This window comes from Mastigoproctus giganteus, chromosome 10 (assembly GCF_048544385.1).
Source record: "Mastigoproctus giganteus isolate SK-2022 chromosome 10, ASM4854438v1, whole genome shotgun sequence".
NCBI lineage: Eukaryota > Metazoa > Arthropoda > Arachnida > Uropygi > Thelyphonidae > Mastigoproctus > Mastigoproctus giganteus.
Window position 1 is genome coordinate 229439255 of NC_143584.1, and position 19746 is coordinate 229459000.

At 39.9% G+C, this 19746-nt stretch overlaps 1 protein-coding gene across 3 annotated transcripts in view; it reads right to left on the reverse strand.

The window, feature by feature from the left end:
• Positions 1 to 2761: 2761 nt before the first annotated feature.
• Positions 2762 to 19746, reverse strand: part of LOC150080017 (sodium/potassium-transporting ATPase subunit beta-like) — a 53601-nt gene continuing 36616 nt past the window's right edge. For all 3 annotated transcript variants that reach the window (XM_090383363.1, XM_090383364.1, XM_090383362.1), the window contains exon 2: positions 2762 to 4119. In XM_090383363.1, the coding sequence (XP_090239489.1) occupies positions 3189 to 4082 (894 nt within the window). In that variant the 5' untranslated portion in view covers positions 4083 to 4119 and the 3' untranslated portion in view covers positions 2762 to 3188. The remainder of the gene's footprint in view (positions 4120 to 19746) is intronic.

A 19746-nucleotide genomic window follows, 5' to 3' on the forward strand; every position in this document is an offset into this window, starting at 1 on the left:
CATCTCTCCCCACCGAAGAGATCTTTGAAAAATTTCTCTGGTTTCCATTGGGATTTAAATTTCGGTGAGCATCACTTTTAGTCTGCAGTCCCTACGTGTTATGGTTCTTGCACACAAGGATACACAAGGACTACGATCGTAAACTGGTGGAGGATCCACCAGAGGTATCTTTTACAATGATATCTTCAGTTAGCACTAGTATTAGCAATGGCCACATGGTGCAAGGAAGCCTATGGCTTATGCTGCACCAACCAAAGAAAAAAAAAAATACTAATCATAAATAAATAAATAAAATAAATAATAATAAAAATAAAATAATAATAATTATTATTATTTCATTTTAATATAACAATAAAAATTCGATAAATCATTGATACGATACCATGGGCCTTCCTTGTAACCTGTCTGCAATGCTCGCAGAACTTCATGTCTGACCGTATCGTAACAAAATTTTCCTGGGACAGCCTTGCATGCTGTCTCGAGGAAATTTCTGTAGATAAGACAACTGTATAGCACAGATTTATCGTGAAATAAATAAATTTAATATTTATTTCCTTTCCTTTCCTTTCCTTTCCTTTCCTTTCCTTTCCTTTCCTTTCCTTTCCTCCACTACTGGCTTTAGTGCAACTCCATCAATTGTACAAGTTATTTTGGGGTTTCTGTTCCCCAGGTGCAATACCTTACACTTTGATGGATTAAGGCATAGCTGCCACTTTTCAGACCATCCCTGAACTCTATCTAGAACACTCTGAAGAAGCTCTGCATGGCGGTGACCATTAACTACTCTGCAAATCTTTACGTCATCTGCAAATTTAGACATCACGTCTTCTATCCCTCCGTCGATGTTATTTATGAAAATCAAAAACAACGGTTGTCCTAATACTGATTCTTGGGGAACCCCACTTCTTACATCAACCCAATCTGAGGCATAACCATTTATCACAACCCTCTGCCATCCAAAGGATTTTTCCTGTGATTTCAACCTGTTCCAGCTTATAAAGTAACCGCTCATGACTGAGTCAAATGCTTTGCTGAAATCCAAATAAACAATGTCCCTAAGTCCAGCTCTTGAGTGACCCTGTCAAAATAGCTAACCAGATTAGTTAAACGTGATTTTCCCTTTACAAAACCGTGCTGAGTATACTTCAGAATTCCATTTCTATTTAAATGATCCTGAATTCCACCCTTGATCATTGTCTCCATGATTTTCCCTGCTACTGAAGTTAGACTAACCGGCCGGTAATTTCCCACTTCACGCTTAGAACCGCCATTATGTATTGAAGACACATTGGCACTTTTCCAATCCAACGGAATCACTCCCGAGGCAATGATGAACTCATAATTAGCCTCAATGGTTCAATGCACTCACTTGCCGCCTCCCTTAAGATTAAAGGGTAAATGCTATAAACAGGAGCCTTACTGGCCTGTAGGTTCGAACGTTTTTTCATTAAATAAGCATGTGAAATTTCAACATCATTAATTACATTTTTCTCAACTTCACTCCCAGAATTTCTCATTGGCGTGAAGGGTTTTTCTTCTGTAAATATCGATGCAAAGTAACTTTAATTGAGTTCATCTGCACTTCAGCTGGGGTATCTAATAGTATCCTACGTCCATTACATAAGGGCCCGAGCTTGCATTTATATATGTAAAGAATTCCTTATCCCCACTCTTTGCCTACGATTTCCCATAATCTGCCTTATCCTTCTTAGTCCTTAGCCTTTAAACTGTTCCACACTTGAAACATTCAGTACCGAATTCAGAAAAGATTAGCTGAATCTTAATCTTTTCTGAATCTTCTCTAGCTAAGTCTAGAGCCATTATAAATGAGTGGTTTTGTTTATACTCCGACACGACCATATAGGTTACAGGAATTTACAACTAATCATTTTGACAAGAATGCAATTATTTTCCATGTTTAGCAGTGACGTGGACTGGAGTTCTCATCATCCCAGCTTTGTGATGCATACAGGTGTAATACGTGCACATCGCACGCTGCTACACCTCCTGTCTATGCTACGAGGGATGTTACACACCCAGAAGGTATAATCGCCCATTGCTTTTCATCCACATTTTATAATATGGGCAACAGGACAATTTACAACAGGACAACGTCCTTATCACAGATATAAGAAGTCGTAAGTGCTGTGCAGCCACCAGACTGGAACACCTAACTTGGCCTTTTCTTCAATTCACGAACGAGTTTAGGAAAGGTTTCTCAGCGCTGCATATCTTGACATAATACACTCGTTATCATTTCGAAAACTACGATTAATTGTTTTAATCATTATGTTTGAAACTAGGACTATTCGAGGAGGTTTTAAGATTTTATTTCAACTTTATCCGAACTACTGAATTATCTAAACGAAAGCCAGGCCAAAATTTAATTATGAATGAATTGCTGTAAAACGCATCTTCTGGGATTTTTATTTCTATTAAAAGAAGGCAATTTTTATTACGAATACACAAAGCTTATTTCGTCAATGGTTAAGATGCCAAAATCAAGAGGAAGCCCTAAAGAGAATTAACGAGCCCACTTCTTTGAAAAGGTGAATGACGAAACCAGTTCCGGAGAATTCAAAATAAAAATATCCATTGGGATGTCTTACGGTTCCTTTTATAATATGAGTGGCTGCCATATTGTTTCGGGATGGCGAATGGAAACAAAAATCTTCCGGCCAGAAAAACGATCAGTGAAATGGAAGTAAAAATTTCTTTCTTTTTTTTTTGTTTCTCTTCTGAATTCTTGTTTTTTAGCGGCTTTCTCATTGACGAGGTGAGTTCTGTGTATTCTTAATGGACTCGGCTTTTTCAGATTAAATTTTAATGGTGGTCACTTTTTGAGGTGTTTGACTCGCAGGTGGCGCATATCCACCAGTTTTCTGCAGTGTGAGTGAAGTGCGTGCATTCTATTTCTTAAGCAAAACTTCCATTCTACTTTCGTCTCTGCTTTCCAAAGGCTTCGATGAAACGCATTGCAATACGACAATGTTCGTGTGGAATTGCAGAAACTCTCTTTCAACAGTCCTCTTTGGTGCACTTAGACGTCGCACGTGGTCAAACTCCACCGCAGATCCAGGTTCGCTGGGTTGTGCGCGCCTATTTTGGTCCGTACGCAAAATAAACGTACTCCACTCGCTTCGATTACAGAAAGGCATTGTAAGCGCGGAGCCCCTTGTGGAAGGTTCTTATCTCACGAACAGGGCGAAGGTGATGTTTCCAATTGACTGCGCTTCCGAGTGCCAAACGTTTCTTACCATCAGCGAGCACGTGACTCTAATGTCCTTTCCCAGCGGCGGACGGATAAACTGCACCATCACCAGATGGGACAGCCGGTTTGTGTCCTCCTCGGAAGGCCGCAACTGCAGGGAGAATCCGTGAAACGGAGAATACGTTATCTGCACGTTGTGACTCGTGCTGCAGGTGAAGTAGGCCAGATACAGATTGTCCGATTGGGCGGCGTCTGATTGGTACGAGGCGTTCAGCTGCTGGAGCACCCATCCGGGGGAAACGTTGGGTATCAAAGCCACGCACGGGCTACCAGCGGGATAGCCAAAGTTATTAGCCAAGGAGCAGTTGTCGCTTATTCCTTCCGCGGGAAAGCAGCACAGCTTGCCTCCAGATGGCCGAGAATTGCACTCCACGGCCGTTCCATTTTCGTCGTCTTCTCGGTACGGCTTGAAGAGACAGCGGAGGTCACTGACATTGTCGTTGGGGTTGGCTCTGGTGGCCACGATGGTCTGCACGCGAGTGTGGTACCTGTGCGGGTAGGGTACGATGGAAACGTTCATCAGGGGCCGCACGGTGACCCGTCTGGGGGACGTGGTGTTCGAGAGGATCACGGCGCCGATGACGATGGCCACCACAATTACCGTACACACGGCGCACACGCACAGAGTGAAAGCGACGATGCCTCTGCCGCCTCGGTAGGTGGGCACGTCTTCGGAGTTCCTGTGGCGACACTTGGCTCGCTCGATGCACGCTGTTTCCTCGGTGTCGGATGGGACGGGGGAAAGGACAGCCGGAGAGGTCGCCGAACCAACCACGGTCGGCCGTAATTTCACTTCCTCACTCTGGGTCATTTCCGCAAGCGAAGAGTTTTCAGTGGGGTGTCAGCATCTGCGGAAAGATAAAATACACGATTAGAAATGTTCAGAACAGGATAAAAAATAAAATAATATATATATTATAGAACAAAAAATTACAATAAAAATTAAATCAAACGCCAGTAGTGAACCATTGGAGTAAAAATGAACTAACCCATACTCGTAAAACGAAACAAAAGGGGGAGGGTGAAATGAAAGATACTGCAGAAGGAAACGTCCATAAAATAATTTTGAAAGAGCCAAAGTTTAAAGGTCCAGTTGTGTGAGAAATATCAGTTAGAAATGAAACGAAAACCAACTGCGATACTGGACCGACTAAAATTATAAATAAAATGAAGTAGACTGACCATTCATGCCCTATCTCGACAGAGGACCACATGTAGACATGTATGTAGACATGTATAGTATCTTATGTAGGACGGCACCTGAACGTCAATTCATCTCCGCCTTCGTACACTGTGATGATTACAGAAAGCACTGTAAAAGGCCAGAAATGTGTGTAAAATTATGTTCGTGCAGTGTGTGTGTTGTTGTGTTGTTTAGTTGTTTCTGGCCGTTTTGTCACCAGGCAGGCGATCACCTGGAAAGCCTGCCCAGTGTCCGTCTACACCACGGGGAGGTAGGCCACAACTACGCATGTATTGCGACCGCCCTCTAAACGCTCTGGTTTACCAGCTCTTACTGCCCTAGTATCAGGGCAAAAACAATAAAAATAAAAAAAAAAAAATAAATAAATAAATAAAATAATAATAATAAAAAAATAAAATAATAAATAATAATAAAAAAATAAAATAATAAATAATAATAATAAAGTACTTATATGTAAGAAAATAATAAAAACTAGATAATAAAATCTGTCCATCGGGCAGCCCAAACCCAGGGAACCAGCAAAAATAAATAAGTAAATAAATACAAATAAAATGTGAAAAAAAAAAAAAAAAAAAAAAAATATATGTATATATATATATAATAAATTTTTAAAAAAAATAAATAAAAATAGAAATAATAATAATTAAAAAAATTAGAAAACTATTTTTAATAGAAAAAAAATAAATAAAAATTAGAAAACTATTTTTGGTAGAAAAAAAATTAAATAAATTAATTAATAAAAAAAATAAATAAAAATTAGAAAACTATTTTTGGTAGAAAAAATTAAATAAATTAATTAATAAAAAAAAATAAATAAATAAAATATAAAATTGAAAAAAAAAAAAAAAAAAAAAAAGAGGAAAAAAAAAAAAAAAAAAAAAAAGAGAAAAGAAAAAAGAGAGGGAAAAAGTATAGATATATATCGACAGAGGACCACAAGACCAACGATGGTCAGGGAGTCACACCGCATTTCGAACATCACACAAATCCACGCATACACGAACCGACACACAGGTTGATCCGCGGATGCAATGGATTTGAATAATGGTGGTCCTTTTGCGGTGAGAAATTAGAACAGAACCTAATACTCAAACCCAGTGGCAGCAACGCCATGCCACTGACAAAAGCACTCTTGAGCCGGAATATATAACAGAAATTGGGCTACAGAGGGCAGTATGAGCGCGCGTTAACTGTCAATTCAGCACTACAACATAAATTGAAAAAATTAACTAATTGCAATAAGATGAAGATTAAGACGTGACCATTATTGGCCTTGTGGTCCCCCTTCGAGATGGAGCATAATTTTAGTCGGTCCAGTATTGCAGTTGGTTTTCCTTTCATTTCTAAGTGATAATTCACACAATTAGGACCGGGCGTTAGCCAGGGGGCGCTTAAATTTCATGTAAATTGGCACATTCAAAATATTTGTCATTATTTGATATTTTGGCTCTTTCAAAATTATTTTTTGAACGTTTCCTTCTGCAATACCCTTCACTTCATCTCCCCTCCCCCATTTTTTTGTTTCGTTTTACAAGTATGATTCAGTTCATTTTCACTCCACTGGTTTTCCACTACTGGCGTTAGATTTAATTTTTATTCTAATTTCAAGCAAAATGCGGCGGATTATGCATTACTGCTGTTCCGATGTTTGAGATGTTAAGTTTATTATTTTTAATTTTATTATTTTTCCTTTTATCATAAATAATTTTCGTCTTACTGTAATTAGTTAATTTTTCAATTTATATATATAATGGGGGGCATTATGGAGGGCATTAAACAGACAACGATGCGATAAAACACTTCAGCTTTTATTTCGCGCTCAGAAAATGCCCTCTCTGTTTGACACGAGTTCGTAATGTTGACTGAAGACGATATTAACCAATCAACAGACTGAAATTTCGGACATCAATGCCCAATCTCACGACAGTTATGTCTTTCCACTTAACGGAAGCTAGGAAGAACTCTAAACCTACTCCTGAAACTAATGTTCTTAAAGTGAACAGGAATTCCACATTACCTGACGATGCCCTCAGTACTGAGACCAGATCTTTATCTTTCACTGGCCCCATACTTCAACTGCTGCAAATATTAATTTGCCAAATCCTGTTAACATTTATGCTTCAAGCCTTCAACAGAGCAATTTATTGCCAAACAGCATATGATTCTTCTGATGTAAATCAAACCACTTCTACCACCTGCTCTCCTTTGCGGAATACTTCTGCCTGTACCACTATTTTACAAGCTCAGAGTCACCAAGTGGAATCCTCTTCATTATTATGCAAAATTCATATCTTCTACATATGCAACAATAACTGCTGCTTCATCTAATGAGGTCTGCAAACCTCTCTGTAGGGCTGCCGCCACAATTAATAAACCTGCTTCTGATTGCCAGTCTCAAATAACAAACCAAAAAAGAACAAAAAAACTTCGGAAAACGCTAACGCCTCTACATCTCAAGCTACTTTCTCCAAGTTTACAGCCAAAAGTTATCAAACACCGAATGCAACTAATGCAGATAAATCTCAGTTACTCAAACAAAAGTACAATATCACAATTATTCCCACTAAAGACCGAAATTTTGTTTCTAGGCTTGGACCCGCCTCAAAATCCGAAGATTTTATCAACTTAATTAAAGAAGAATATGGTTTCAGTGTGGATGTCCGTTCTTCGAAGACACGGTGCCCTGCCTACTCATCTTTTATAATAACATGCCTTCCATCGCAAACTGAAAAAGTGCTGAATCTAAGCTCTCTCTTATCAGGGGCTCTAGTCAAACGCTTTACGGACAGACCGCCAAGGGAGCCCAAAATCTCTTCTCCAAATGCATAGCTATCAGTGTCCCTGCTACGCTCTCCTATCTTCATAGAATCCCCAGATCGCAACTGTTCAGTGTTTACCTTCAGAATTGCAGGAGTATAGTTAGTAATCTAAACCACTTTAGAGCGATCCAAGGCTCACATAGTTATGACATTTACCTGCTCACTGAAACCTGGCTCTCCACAGATATTGATGATCAGGAGATTATAGATGGACAATATACAATCCATAGAAAGGACAGAGGATCTCGTGGAGGCGGAGTAGTTATTATACATTCTAACCATATACTTTGTGAAATTGCATCAAATTTCACAAATATTGAATCACTATGCTGCCTTCTCCACTTCGGAAAGTTAAAAGTTTTATTAGTATTACTTTATTTTCCACCTCCCTTAACTAATAAAGACCTTAAGTACTTAGAAAATTCGCTGAAATCTATATCTTCCCGCTAATTCAATCTGCTGACATAGCAATGGTTTTGGGCGATATTAACTGTCAAATGGCCAATTTACGATCTTCTTCTCCACCACTGCAGACGAGGGCTTCCTTTAATATCCTTCAAAGTTATGGCCTTGAACAAGTTTGTAATTTTCGAACTCATACAGAGGTTCGCAAAGACAATCCTATATTCCACTCGGATCATTCGCCAATCACTTTTTACATCCCTGTGACTTCTCATAATTTCCAATGTAGCTCCCGTTCTCCTCGGTTCAATGGCTGACTGACCTCTGCTCAACCTAGCTCTCGCCAATATGGATAGGCAGCTCTTTTATGCTGTTGATGATATTGTGCTCACCAATAACCTGATCAACTGTGTCCACTCAGTTATATCTGACATTGTTCCTCAATCCCATCTGACCGCACGCTCTACCAACCCGCACTGGTATAACAGCGAACTAATACATAAAATTCAATCCAAAGAATTCTATAGAAACAAGTATAAGCAATCAGGTGACAGTCAATACTATGAAATATTCAGCCAACGCCGGAAAGGAGTGAAAACGCTCATATTAAAATCTTACAACGTGTATACAGAGTCAGTTCAGGATAGTCTACTTACTCTCAGAGATATTAAACCATTCTGGAATTTCAAGAATAAAACCAGTAGCAAATTACAACTCCTTAACTCAGATGGATTTCTCTTATCGGACCAATTCAGTATTGCTCAAGAATTTGCCAAAAATTTTTCCAGAATTCAAACCAATGATACGTTGAGACTTGCCTCATTTCCTAATTTCGCACCTGTTAAAGATGATATCCTCATTAACCTCTTCACTGATGAAGATTTAAATTCGGCATTAAAAAGCATGAAAACTGACTACACTAGAGATCCAGATGACATTCCAGGCTTATTTTGGAAAATTACTGTAATTACCTTAAAACCCCTCATACTTCGGATCTTCAACTTGTCTCTCAGATTGGGGGAGTATCCTTAGCACTTTAAGCAGGTTAATATAGTTCCTATTTTCAAAAAAAGGTGATAAAATGATGCAACTGATTACAGACCCATATCCTTTCAAAACAGCCTGGCTAAACTGGCAGAGCAGTACCCAAACATCGCTTCGAATTCTCAGGCCTTTTATTGACCACAATCAATATGGTTTCTGCAGTGGCAAATCTGTAGTCACGAATTTGCTTCCTTTCTGGCAATATACCTCTGAAGCTCTTGATAACCACCTTCAAGTTGATGCAGTCTACACAGACATATTTAAGGCATTTGATAAAGTCCCTCACGAACAACTTCTAGAAAAACTTAAGCTATATGGTATTCGTAATCCTTTGCTCTCATGGCTACGCAGCTATATTGCGCATCGTTCCTTGAGCGTTATCACGAATCAAGTGAACTCGAACCACTTCATACCACTAAGTGGAGTACCTCTGGGCTCCTCTACTTTTCATTATGTTCATAAATGATCTTCCTTCTTTCATCTACACCTCCAATGTTCCAGTTGCTCTCTATGCAGATGATCTTAAGATCTACTCAGCAATGAAGGAGATTACAGATTCTCAACAGCTTCAATGTGCTTTCTATAAAACCTCTCTGTGGCTATCTCTGAATGGCTTGTTTGCTAACCCCTTGAAGTGCAAAGTAATCTCTTTCTCATCCGGCAGATCTCCACAAGTAATAAATACGGAGTACACTATGAACTCTGTGATCATCGAAAGGTGTGACGAAGTTAACGACTTGGGGATTCTCTTCTCCAGCAGTGCTAAATTCGATGCCCATGTTCTTAAAATCACCAGCAAAGCATTCAGAACACTGGGATTCATCAAACGGAACACATACAAGTTCAAAAACTACAGATATGCTGTCATCCTTTTTAAAACTACTGTTCTGCCAATCCTTGAATTCAGCTCACCCATCTGGAATCCATCAATTAACAAAATTGAAGCGGTCCAGAAAAATTTTGTCCGTTACCTTACGTTCCGTAATCCTTTATTTTATCACTCAGTGTACCACCATGAATCGCTCCATTGTTTGTGATTACTTTCATCTGAAGCCTCTGTGCACTAGACGAGTTATTGCTGACATCACCCTTCTAGCCAAAGTGAAACCTATGAAGCATCTGATATCCTCAGTAAAAACAACTTCCACGCTCCTTGTAGACAAATCAGGAATATTACGCTGTTTCGCATTGACTCTGCCACCACGGACTTTATAAAATTCAGTTCACTGAACAGAATCAGCGAACGACTCTCTTGACTTCTTTGACAGCTCCCAATCACTGATGAACTCCATCCACAATTTGTTTATGCCTGTGTTCTGAACTGCAAAATGACTAGCTAATTTGTTCGTGTATTTATTATGCCTTTTTTATATATTTTTAATTATTATTTCCCTATTCTCTAATTAATTTATTTATTTATTATTTGTTTTATCGGTAACTGAACTTAATTTTGTACCTCTTTTGTACACATGATTTTAATGTTCAAATCAGTGTTTATCTTCCTGTTGGATTTCATATTATTGTCATCAATTGTGTTCGTTGTTCTGCTCTCACATTCACTCTTCATGGTTAGCCGTTGTGTGTCTTGTTAATAAAAAAAAAAAAAAAAAAGTAAAATATGTGCTTTACTGGGACTGGCCCGCCTTCCCGTGGGTAGACGAGTACCCAGAATCATCTCTCCAGATGACTGATGTTTTTGGGTAACCAAGTGGTCAGCCATCAACAGAACACGCACACTACCCACAAAAACTTACACTACTCACACATCTGGCCCTTTTACAGTTGATCTTGTTCTTCACAGCGACACGAGGCGGAGCTGAACGTTCTAGGAACCGCCCCTTACGAAAACACACACACGTGCCCATGCTTCAGCTGCAGAAAAAGGCTGAATCGAACAACTCAAAAATATTTTTACAATTTATTATTATAAAATATTATTTTCTCTATTATTCTTTATTTTTACTTTGTCACTCTAAATCTTTCTTATTTTATTTATGTATTCAAGCAAAGAAAAAGGAGAAGAAGAAGACTCAAAGTTTAAACAGTCATCACCACATACAACAGCACATTGTACATGGAAACTAATAGAAAGGGACCCAAGCCAGAATATTACAGTGTCAATGTTTCTAAACACATTTAGCGTCTCATATGGTAGAGTTTTATGGTTGAAAAGAGGTGTCGCTAAAAACTTCTGCTGTTAGGCCTTCTCACAAACCGCCTCAGGATTAATCTGTACATAGTTGAAATTGGCAATCGTGTTCGGTGCGAACATATCATTGAGGCATCTGGTTTCGTTGAGTGGAGATCAATCCACTGACTGTTATTCTTAGACAAGATACAAAGATGAATGTAAAGAAAAAAATGAATCAGATCGGACCCTCCGTAATGGGTGTGAAAAGTTAACCCAGCAAATGTTGCTGATGACCTGAACAGGTACATCGCATCGATCTGTAATGAGGAAAGACCTATCATAGTGCGTCTGAACATCGTCAAATTGTGTGTGTGTGTGTGTGTGTGTGTGTGTGTGTGTGTGTGTGTGTTTATATAGCCAACTTCCTTTAATTTTTTATTAACCCTGCAGCAGGAAGAGAAGGGTACAGATATCTTGGGTTTTATTCGAATTTGTTTACTATTCGCATCTTTCGGCTCGCGTCCAAAATTTGTTGGCCTCCACTGAAATGAACTGGAACCGGATCTCACAAACTACGCGAATAAGAAGCCTTTTCTGTAGTATCTTTCCATGCGCAGCCAAAAATTGAGGTTTTCCAGAATATGTTTTGTGTGGAAGAGAGTTTCCGGAAGGTAGAATGGCGATAGACCCATCAGAGATAGTGGAGTGAAGGTAACCAGTCTGTGGAAATATTCAGGCAACCAGGATGACCCATTCTTCGGAAGCTCCAGCTGGGAGGCATATAACGACAATTTGTTCGTCATGCGCGTATCGCTGGCAAGTTTTGCATCTTTCTTTTTTAATCGGTAAAATGATGATTCGGGTTGGAGCTACAACCATCGAAAACTGTTCAAGTCACATTCACCAAGAAAAGATTAAAACGACATCGAAGTTTTCGTGTATACGTAAAAAAGGTCAGCTCCCCCTCCCCACACACACACACTTGGGCCTCACCTGGGGAGGGAGCATTGCCTTTCTGTACCACTTTGTTTATGGTGATGGCACACAGTCACGTGGGAATAATAATTCCTAAACCGAACGTTATCTTATACACAGAAATGCCTGCTACCAATTCCTTATACGCCGGTGATTATTTGTCGTCTGCTGCATCTACATCTCTAAACAAGTCGATAGGATACCCTGTTCATCCACCCGAGGAGTCAGCCAAGCCCTTTTACCATTTTTAGAGCAATAATACACGAAGTTAGACATCGAGCATTGAGGAACATCCGCATATTCAGTGGGCGAACTGATGCTCGAAGTCTTGCGAACCCGTCTCTACTCCCAGAATGTTTGCGAAAAATCAAATCGACCCACGACTGCCATTTCACTCTGTTCTCAACAACCTGGCCAGTCTGCAAACGCCCTTGAGTTCTATGAACTGGACGGAGATCCAAGAAAATTCAGTTGTGGAGAAATCGGAGAGACGTGCCGATTTTAATCGGTTTCTGACTGTTGGTTGCCAGAAAGTGAAGATTCCCCGCTGTTGCTGCGAAGACTTCTGAGAGGAGTACGTATAAGAAAGGCAAAGACCCTAAAATACTAACGGGGAGTTCGCAGATCTTGATCTTACGCTGTATATTTTTAAATTTGTCCGCTCATAACGTATCCTTAAAGTAACCACTTTGTCTATGCGTACAGTACCTTAATTTTCATCGGGTTCTAAAATGAGTTTATTTTAATGAATCCTGGGGACTGACACTCGTTGCCCGAAATTAATAAAAACGAGCCCACACGGTTCTCTGGAAAGCGCACGCACATTCTTAAGACTCATCGAATAAAAAATCGACTTTTCTTAAACGAATAAGCTGTTCAACTTGTCTGATTGCTTGAACGTGATCCGTGGAGGATTGGGGGAACGCACTTTCGCTGTCTTTAATAACTACATCGTGTACCGCAACTTCGATTTCCCCAATAAATCGCTCGAAGCGCCACGTGCTGACAGCGGCCTTTATAGCGTCTTATAATTCTGCCAACAATTTCTTTGCCCTCCCACGTACCAATTATGAAAATTAGCCCCTTTAATTAAAGCGTCCGTTCACCCGACTCGCGATATTAATTATTTTCGGAATGTCCCGCGGAATATTTCGCATTGGATTGGAGACAACTTTAAGCGTTTCTCCGGTTTCAAACCTGGATCTGTAAATGGCCGACGAGCACCGAAACTATAGAGCAGGTTGGCATGGAAACCGAAAAAAACAACAAAGCAAATGAAGAATATTAACGTTTCTTATGGAAAGTTCCAGCCACTACAACTCTAAACTCATCCTTGCTATTTACATTTTTCATTTTTATTAACACTCATCCTTGCTATTTACAAAAAAACAAAAAACAAAAAAAAAAACAGGCCCCCTAAATTTACTTATTTTACTCGTATTTAAGTCTGGTTTCTGGGCTACCCAACTTCCCAACCTTCAATTTACCATGGTAATAATAGTTTCGACAACAAAACCAGAATTGTCATTAAGAATCCAACAGAACAAGAAGCGAATATAATTTTAATCTCCCACCTACCCCTTTTGGGCCTACATACCAACTGGCGCGGTTCGTCAGTGTCAGTGGACTATCACTTTCTTCTGAACGAATCCATTCATCGTGTTGCATACATTCGCAAAGAGGAAATGGTGGCGAATTTCTTGAGTACTGCCCATCTTGCGACCAACTGAAAATTCCATTTTTCTAACGTGATGGAGGAGTATTTTAAATCCGCAATAAACTTTAACCACTGAGATTTCAACTTTTCGCGATCTGATACCAGGGACAGATGGTCACACTGCATAACCGTGTATGCAGATGGCTGAACTCTTTCAACAAGACAACACCCAGTATCACAAGCCCGCATTGTACAAGAATCATTCGTGGATCATGTACAAGAATCATGTCCAAGCATTTCGTGTGCCTCTCCTAGCCGCCAAATTGCTCCGACATCAATCCCATTGAATGAATCCCATGAATACCATTTTGTGAGATGCGATGGAACGCAACATTCGCCAGTGTCCTGGGACGTCCTTCTGTCCTGATGGTCCAGAATAGCTGAAGACACCTTTCGCGGTCTCCTAGAGTCGATACCACAGTGTCGGGTGCAAGTGGTTATCACGGCGAAAGGCGGTCAAACACTTGGTCATATTGTACGTTACTGGGTAGGTCACGTAGGTGGTCATAATGTTTTGCCTGACGAGTGTAAATGGACTTACATTTCCGATGTTTGAACATTACTCGATAAGAAAAACTGAGATCAACGCCAAATTTTCAGGATATGTCCCGATATCCCCTATGAAGGTTTCGGGGTGAATTCCGCAGCTGCCCCTCCCCCATAAAATAAGCACTATGATTAATTGAGAACTGCAGCCTCCACTATTTTCAAAATGTTATGGCGTTTTTTGAATATTCTACATCTTTTTATCCGACATCGTATCAACAGGTTGAAGAGGGTCATTAGACAAAATTCAGAGAGGTCTTTATTTTTAATACATTCTTATACCTTTTGGGTAGCGCTTCATATACTGCGCTGTCTTTAGGGAGTGGTCGAGTCTGGGGCCGACGCAATGAAAGCAATATCGTAGACAGATTCAAACGAGTCCAGGTGAAGTTCAAAATTTGATGTACGATTATGTTTCTGAAAGTAGGTTAGGTGTGTGTTAAGCGCCAAAGCAACTAAGACCATGAGATCAGTAGAGTATGCTTGCAAAAAATAAAACATCCTGGTGTTTTTGACAGGATTTGAACCTTTTTCACCCAGCGTGGATTTCTGAAAGTGCATACATTCTGTATCCGGAATCCGCACACAAAAGTTTTCCTGTAACTCCTCTCGAAATTTCAGCCTGTCTATAAAATAACAATAAAGAGAGAGAGAGAGAGAGACATTCACAACTTTGAATTCACAACTGGGGCGTGTTCAACTGGAACACGTTGGGACCTCTGGTACGTCTAGACACATATCTGAACGGTCGCGGTTACGTGTCCATTCTAGCAGACCATCTGCATCCCTTCATGATCATCGTGCACCACAGGGCAATGGACTCTTCCAGCAGGACAATGCGCTCCCCATAGAGCCGTGGTTACTAGAACATGGTTCGATCATTCTGCAGATTTTATCACCATTGAATGGCCTCCTCGTTCACCGGACATGAACCCTGTGGAGCATCTTTGGGATGTTGTGGAAAGGTCCGTTCCAGCTTCGGATTCTTCACCCAGGAATGCGACGGAATTATGGACAGCGGTGCAGCAAGCACGGATGGAAATATCTGTGGAACGCCTTCGTGAACCCTGGTTTTGGCGCATTATAACCTTAGTTGCTGATGCGCCAATAAAACCCAACAACCAACCAACCTTCGTGAACTAGTGGACTCAATAGTTCGCCGTGTGACTGCCCTTATCCGGGCGACAGGTGCCTCCCCGTTACTAGATAGTTATCCCATGATTTCTGTCCACTCAGTGTATTAGTTCACTCAGTAACTTACTGAGTGTTAATTAGTAATTAACACTCAGTAAGTTAGTTATTTTCTTTTCTCTTCTATTAATTACGTGTTCAGTAAGTTAATTAGTTATTTTCTTTTTCCTTCTATCAATGACGGCCAAAAAAATTTTAAAAAATCAAAATTAATTTAAGAAATAAAACTGGAACGCACCTGAAATGTGCGTACATCGCCCAATTGATTCGTACTTATCGATCTGGTTTTGTTCGGTTCATTAATATGCATAACACACGCTCCATTAATTCGCAAAAAAAACAACTGTACCGGAAAGTGGAGTTTTTATTGAAGTGCGCGTGGTTAAATACTTTTAACCGTTCTTAATTTCTTCGTTCTATCGCTCCAAGAAAACGAAGTACTTTCTGATATATCGATTACGATCGAAAGCAGATTCTCCCGCGAAACTTCGGCTACTTCCAATTAATCATCACCGATTAAGTCACAACCGCATTTAGTGTTTCGCTCCTAAGCAACCATCGAACGCTGCCCACTGATCCGTCTACCCCGATGTTCGCCAATTTTCTTCATTGCAGACTTCGTGGAATTGCGTGTAACGAGACTTAATTTGTGCGCGTGCGCATATAACCTTCGATATAGATCGTGGCACTGCCGACAACACCTATCTATAGCTCCGAGAGAGACAACGATTGATAGATGTTGTCACTTGAGAACGAAACACACAGTTTGGGTTCAAAATGGCCACTACTCGACCACTCGATAACTTTGGGCAAAATGGTCAAGTGGTTGAGTACTCGCAATTTCACTTATTGAAGTACAATTGAATTAAACTTCAGTAATGAAAATTTCCAAAAATTTAAATATTCTTTTAAGTTAAGTCTTCGGTAGAGACAGTTCACTACGATTTACAATACTTCACATTTTGCACTTAAGATGGTGAGCACTTGGTAGCGGTCCACGTATTGCGCTGAGAAAGAAGTAATTTGGGAAACCAGTTTTCCTCTAAATTTAAAAGAAAACAGTGTATATCCATTTTTGTTCCAAGCTTCAGAAACAAAACCTTACGAAACCTTTGAAACTTGGCTTTAAACAAGTACAACCATCATCGTATATTAAAATCCAAGCGAAGCGCTTTAAGAAGATGTACATCTACCTTCAGTACGGTGGTCATTTCGTTTTGTAAAGAAGGACGCATTGGTGGTTCTACGATCCATCCTTCTGGTTTCATCAGATTCGGGTGTAGTTGAGAATTATCGTGCCGGAAAGTGGATGATCCATTTCTGTAGAAGCGGGGTATAAACACCACTGAATTGTCCACGATGTCAGAAATGACATCCCATGAGTCGAAATCGAAGGTTTTTGGCAGTACGGCAAATAGCCCGAGTCTGAACGAGAGGAATGGACGATTAAGCTTCTTTGAAACGTTAACACCTTACCGGGAGTCACTAATTGTTGGACGTATCCGAGTAGTCAGGAGCGTGAGTGCAGTAGCACGCGCTCTTTGAGTGGACCGGGGTTCAAGCCTCGTGGCTGCTAAATACGATTAACATTTGCATCAATGATTTATTGTCAACTCTACTAAACTGGTGGTCGTGCTGGAGTATAAACAAGAATATCTGCTATTGCCTGTTCCTGTGTTGGATACATCTCGTTCACATTGGGAGGGGCGTTCGTATTCTTTTGGTAGGTTTGTTTACATTTGATGGAAAGCGCGTGTTTCTCTTCGTTACTGATACCTTATACTCTACAGTGGATTACATTGTGGAAACTAGAAAAAATATCTATACACGAATCCTGGACAAAATCTCTGTATACCGGACTTACATATGGAACCCAGATAAAAGTTTTTAAATAATTAGAAATACTAATTAAAACACTAATAAGTTAAAGACACTTTCACTAATAATCATGCACTGTAGTTGCCATATATTTACGCGTTGTTGTCAAGAGACTACGCCTGTAAAGTTTAATAGAAAAAATGAATTAAACTGAAAATTAAAAAAGCTTCATTGATACTGGGTTTCACGCACAATTCGATACTACTGCGGGAAGCCTGAAAGAAGAGGAGTGGAGGATAGTGGGGAGAGATGACTCTGCCATGGTCCTGTGAAGACTTTTAAGGGTTCCCCAGAAGGAAACAAGAGAATACGACATTTAATACATCAAAAAGTCCTTTCTGTCTTCGTGCAGCTCAGCTGCACAATAAAGACATTTTAAAATGGTCGCGTGTGTTGTAACATGGTCTCATAGGCGAGGTGGAGCTGAAGCCCCAACAAACTCAAGATCTGATGCGCTGGCAGCACAGTGGTTACGATCGCTTGTGCACAGTGTGGAAAACGCTGAGATTCGACTCTCATCGAGACGGGAGAAGTTTTTATTTTATTTTAACATATAATTAATATACACAACAGGCATGCGTCCAGTTAAAGTGTATAACAGAGCAAAAAAAAGAAAAAAGATAACAGAACAAAGATTGTACAAAACATAAAAATAAATAACAAACTTTACACAATGAAAGTTCATTCAAACAGGAAAAGTTCAATTCAAGAAAATAAAAAAAAAGGTATTCATGACATAAGTCCAGTGCCATGAGGAAAATTGCAGAGAGCAGATAGCTGCAGGGAGCATCATCATCTCACACACACACGAATAGATGAGGACATCTTAAACCTTGAATTCATCCGTCAACCAGCCAACCTACTCCAAATAATTCTGTGAAACTCTTTCCTGTCCACAACCATCCAGATCAAACTTGTTCATGAGTGCCAATGTTTTTTTAAAGAAGGAGTTCCTGGATATCTCTAATCTAGATTTACTGATGTGGAATGTCGTCTTCTGTCTAGTAACCACCGCTGGAGAGTGAAGATCAAGGTGGCATGGAAGATCAGGTAGGTAGGTAGAACCAGTGAAGATATGATACAACTGTTTAAGATTCAATACAATTCGCCGAGTTTCCAAAGATTGAAGCTTGAAGTAAGAACAGAGATTCCGATAGAAAATTCTGTGGTAAAACATGGGATTACGTCTGAAAAGACAGTGGATGAATTTCATTTCCAGCGATTCTATTTGCTGTATCAAATATGAATAGTGTGGGTTCCATACGGGAGAAGCGAATAAGAGCAAAGAGAACTGAGGATCTTTGAATCTATATGTCTGCCGTTTGATGAAGCTAATTTGTTTTTTCGCTTGGAGTAATATATTCCTAATATGTTTATCAAACCTAATATATTTATCATAATATCCTAATATGCTTATCAAACCCACATCCATAGGTAAAGCAACACCCAGATCTTTAACATCGGTAACTCTTGTAATCGGATATCCTTGATATAATATTGATTTACTAAAATCATAGATTTCCTCGAACATGCACAGGAAATTTACTGCATTTGCTAAGATTAACCGTTGAAAGGAACCCAATCAGCAGCTTGAAGAAAAGAGTTGAAAACATCTTGAAGGTGATCTGCAAGGTGATTGTGCTAATAAGGTGATCGGTGACTGCGTCGAGATCATTAATCTGTGGGAACGAGAACCAATCAATGTTATCAAGTTCACGTCCTAATAATTGCCAGTCTGCTTTCCTAAAGTTCAGCTTGGCTGGAACAAGAGTAGTGTGTTCACTTTTCTGTGATATGTTTATTTGACAGCTTAAAGCCTTGTGATAAGATGGCAGAAATGAAACTGCTTGGATGCAAAAATGAGATCCAGCAACGCCTTGCCTCTAGTACAAGTATTGTTACACTGCTTGAGGCCCAGTTCAGATATGATGTCATATAGCAGCCTAGTTGTAAGGCGTGACTCCTCAATGCCTAATGTAAAATGTTGAATATTGAAGTCTCCAAACAAGTAAACCTCGTCCGACTGGTGAAAAAACTTTCAAGCTCATAAAGCGCTTACGACAGCCTCTCCGTAACGAGAAGATCGACCAAGGCGGAAGGTAGCTGCAATGAGAACAGTGTTATTATGAAGATTCAGCTGAGAGAAGATCCCTTCGATATTGTGGAAACGTCTGTGCATTGTTACTACAAATTGGTTTGAGATAATGATCGCGACACCACTTCCCCTAGATCCCCTGTCTCTTCTGAGGACAGTATGGCCCACTTCCGAATCCAGAATCCATCCATCGCAGCCATGTGAAGATATATACATCAAACTGGAGAGAGAGAGAGCAAAGCAAGATTCTAAATTTGTCAATTTTATTCACTAGACTCCTACAGTTGTGATAATATATACGAAGAGATTGCTGATAGCCATTATCGCTGTCCCTGCATGGACAGAAACAGTAGAGGCCTGAAAAGGAAGGAGAACAACAAGAGTTGTATCTGCACCATGATTGCTAGCTATCATTCTGTACATTGTTTGTACTCTTGTTGTAGATTTTAAATGGTCTGATTGTTAATCCCGGA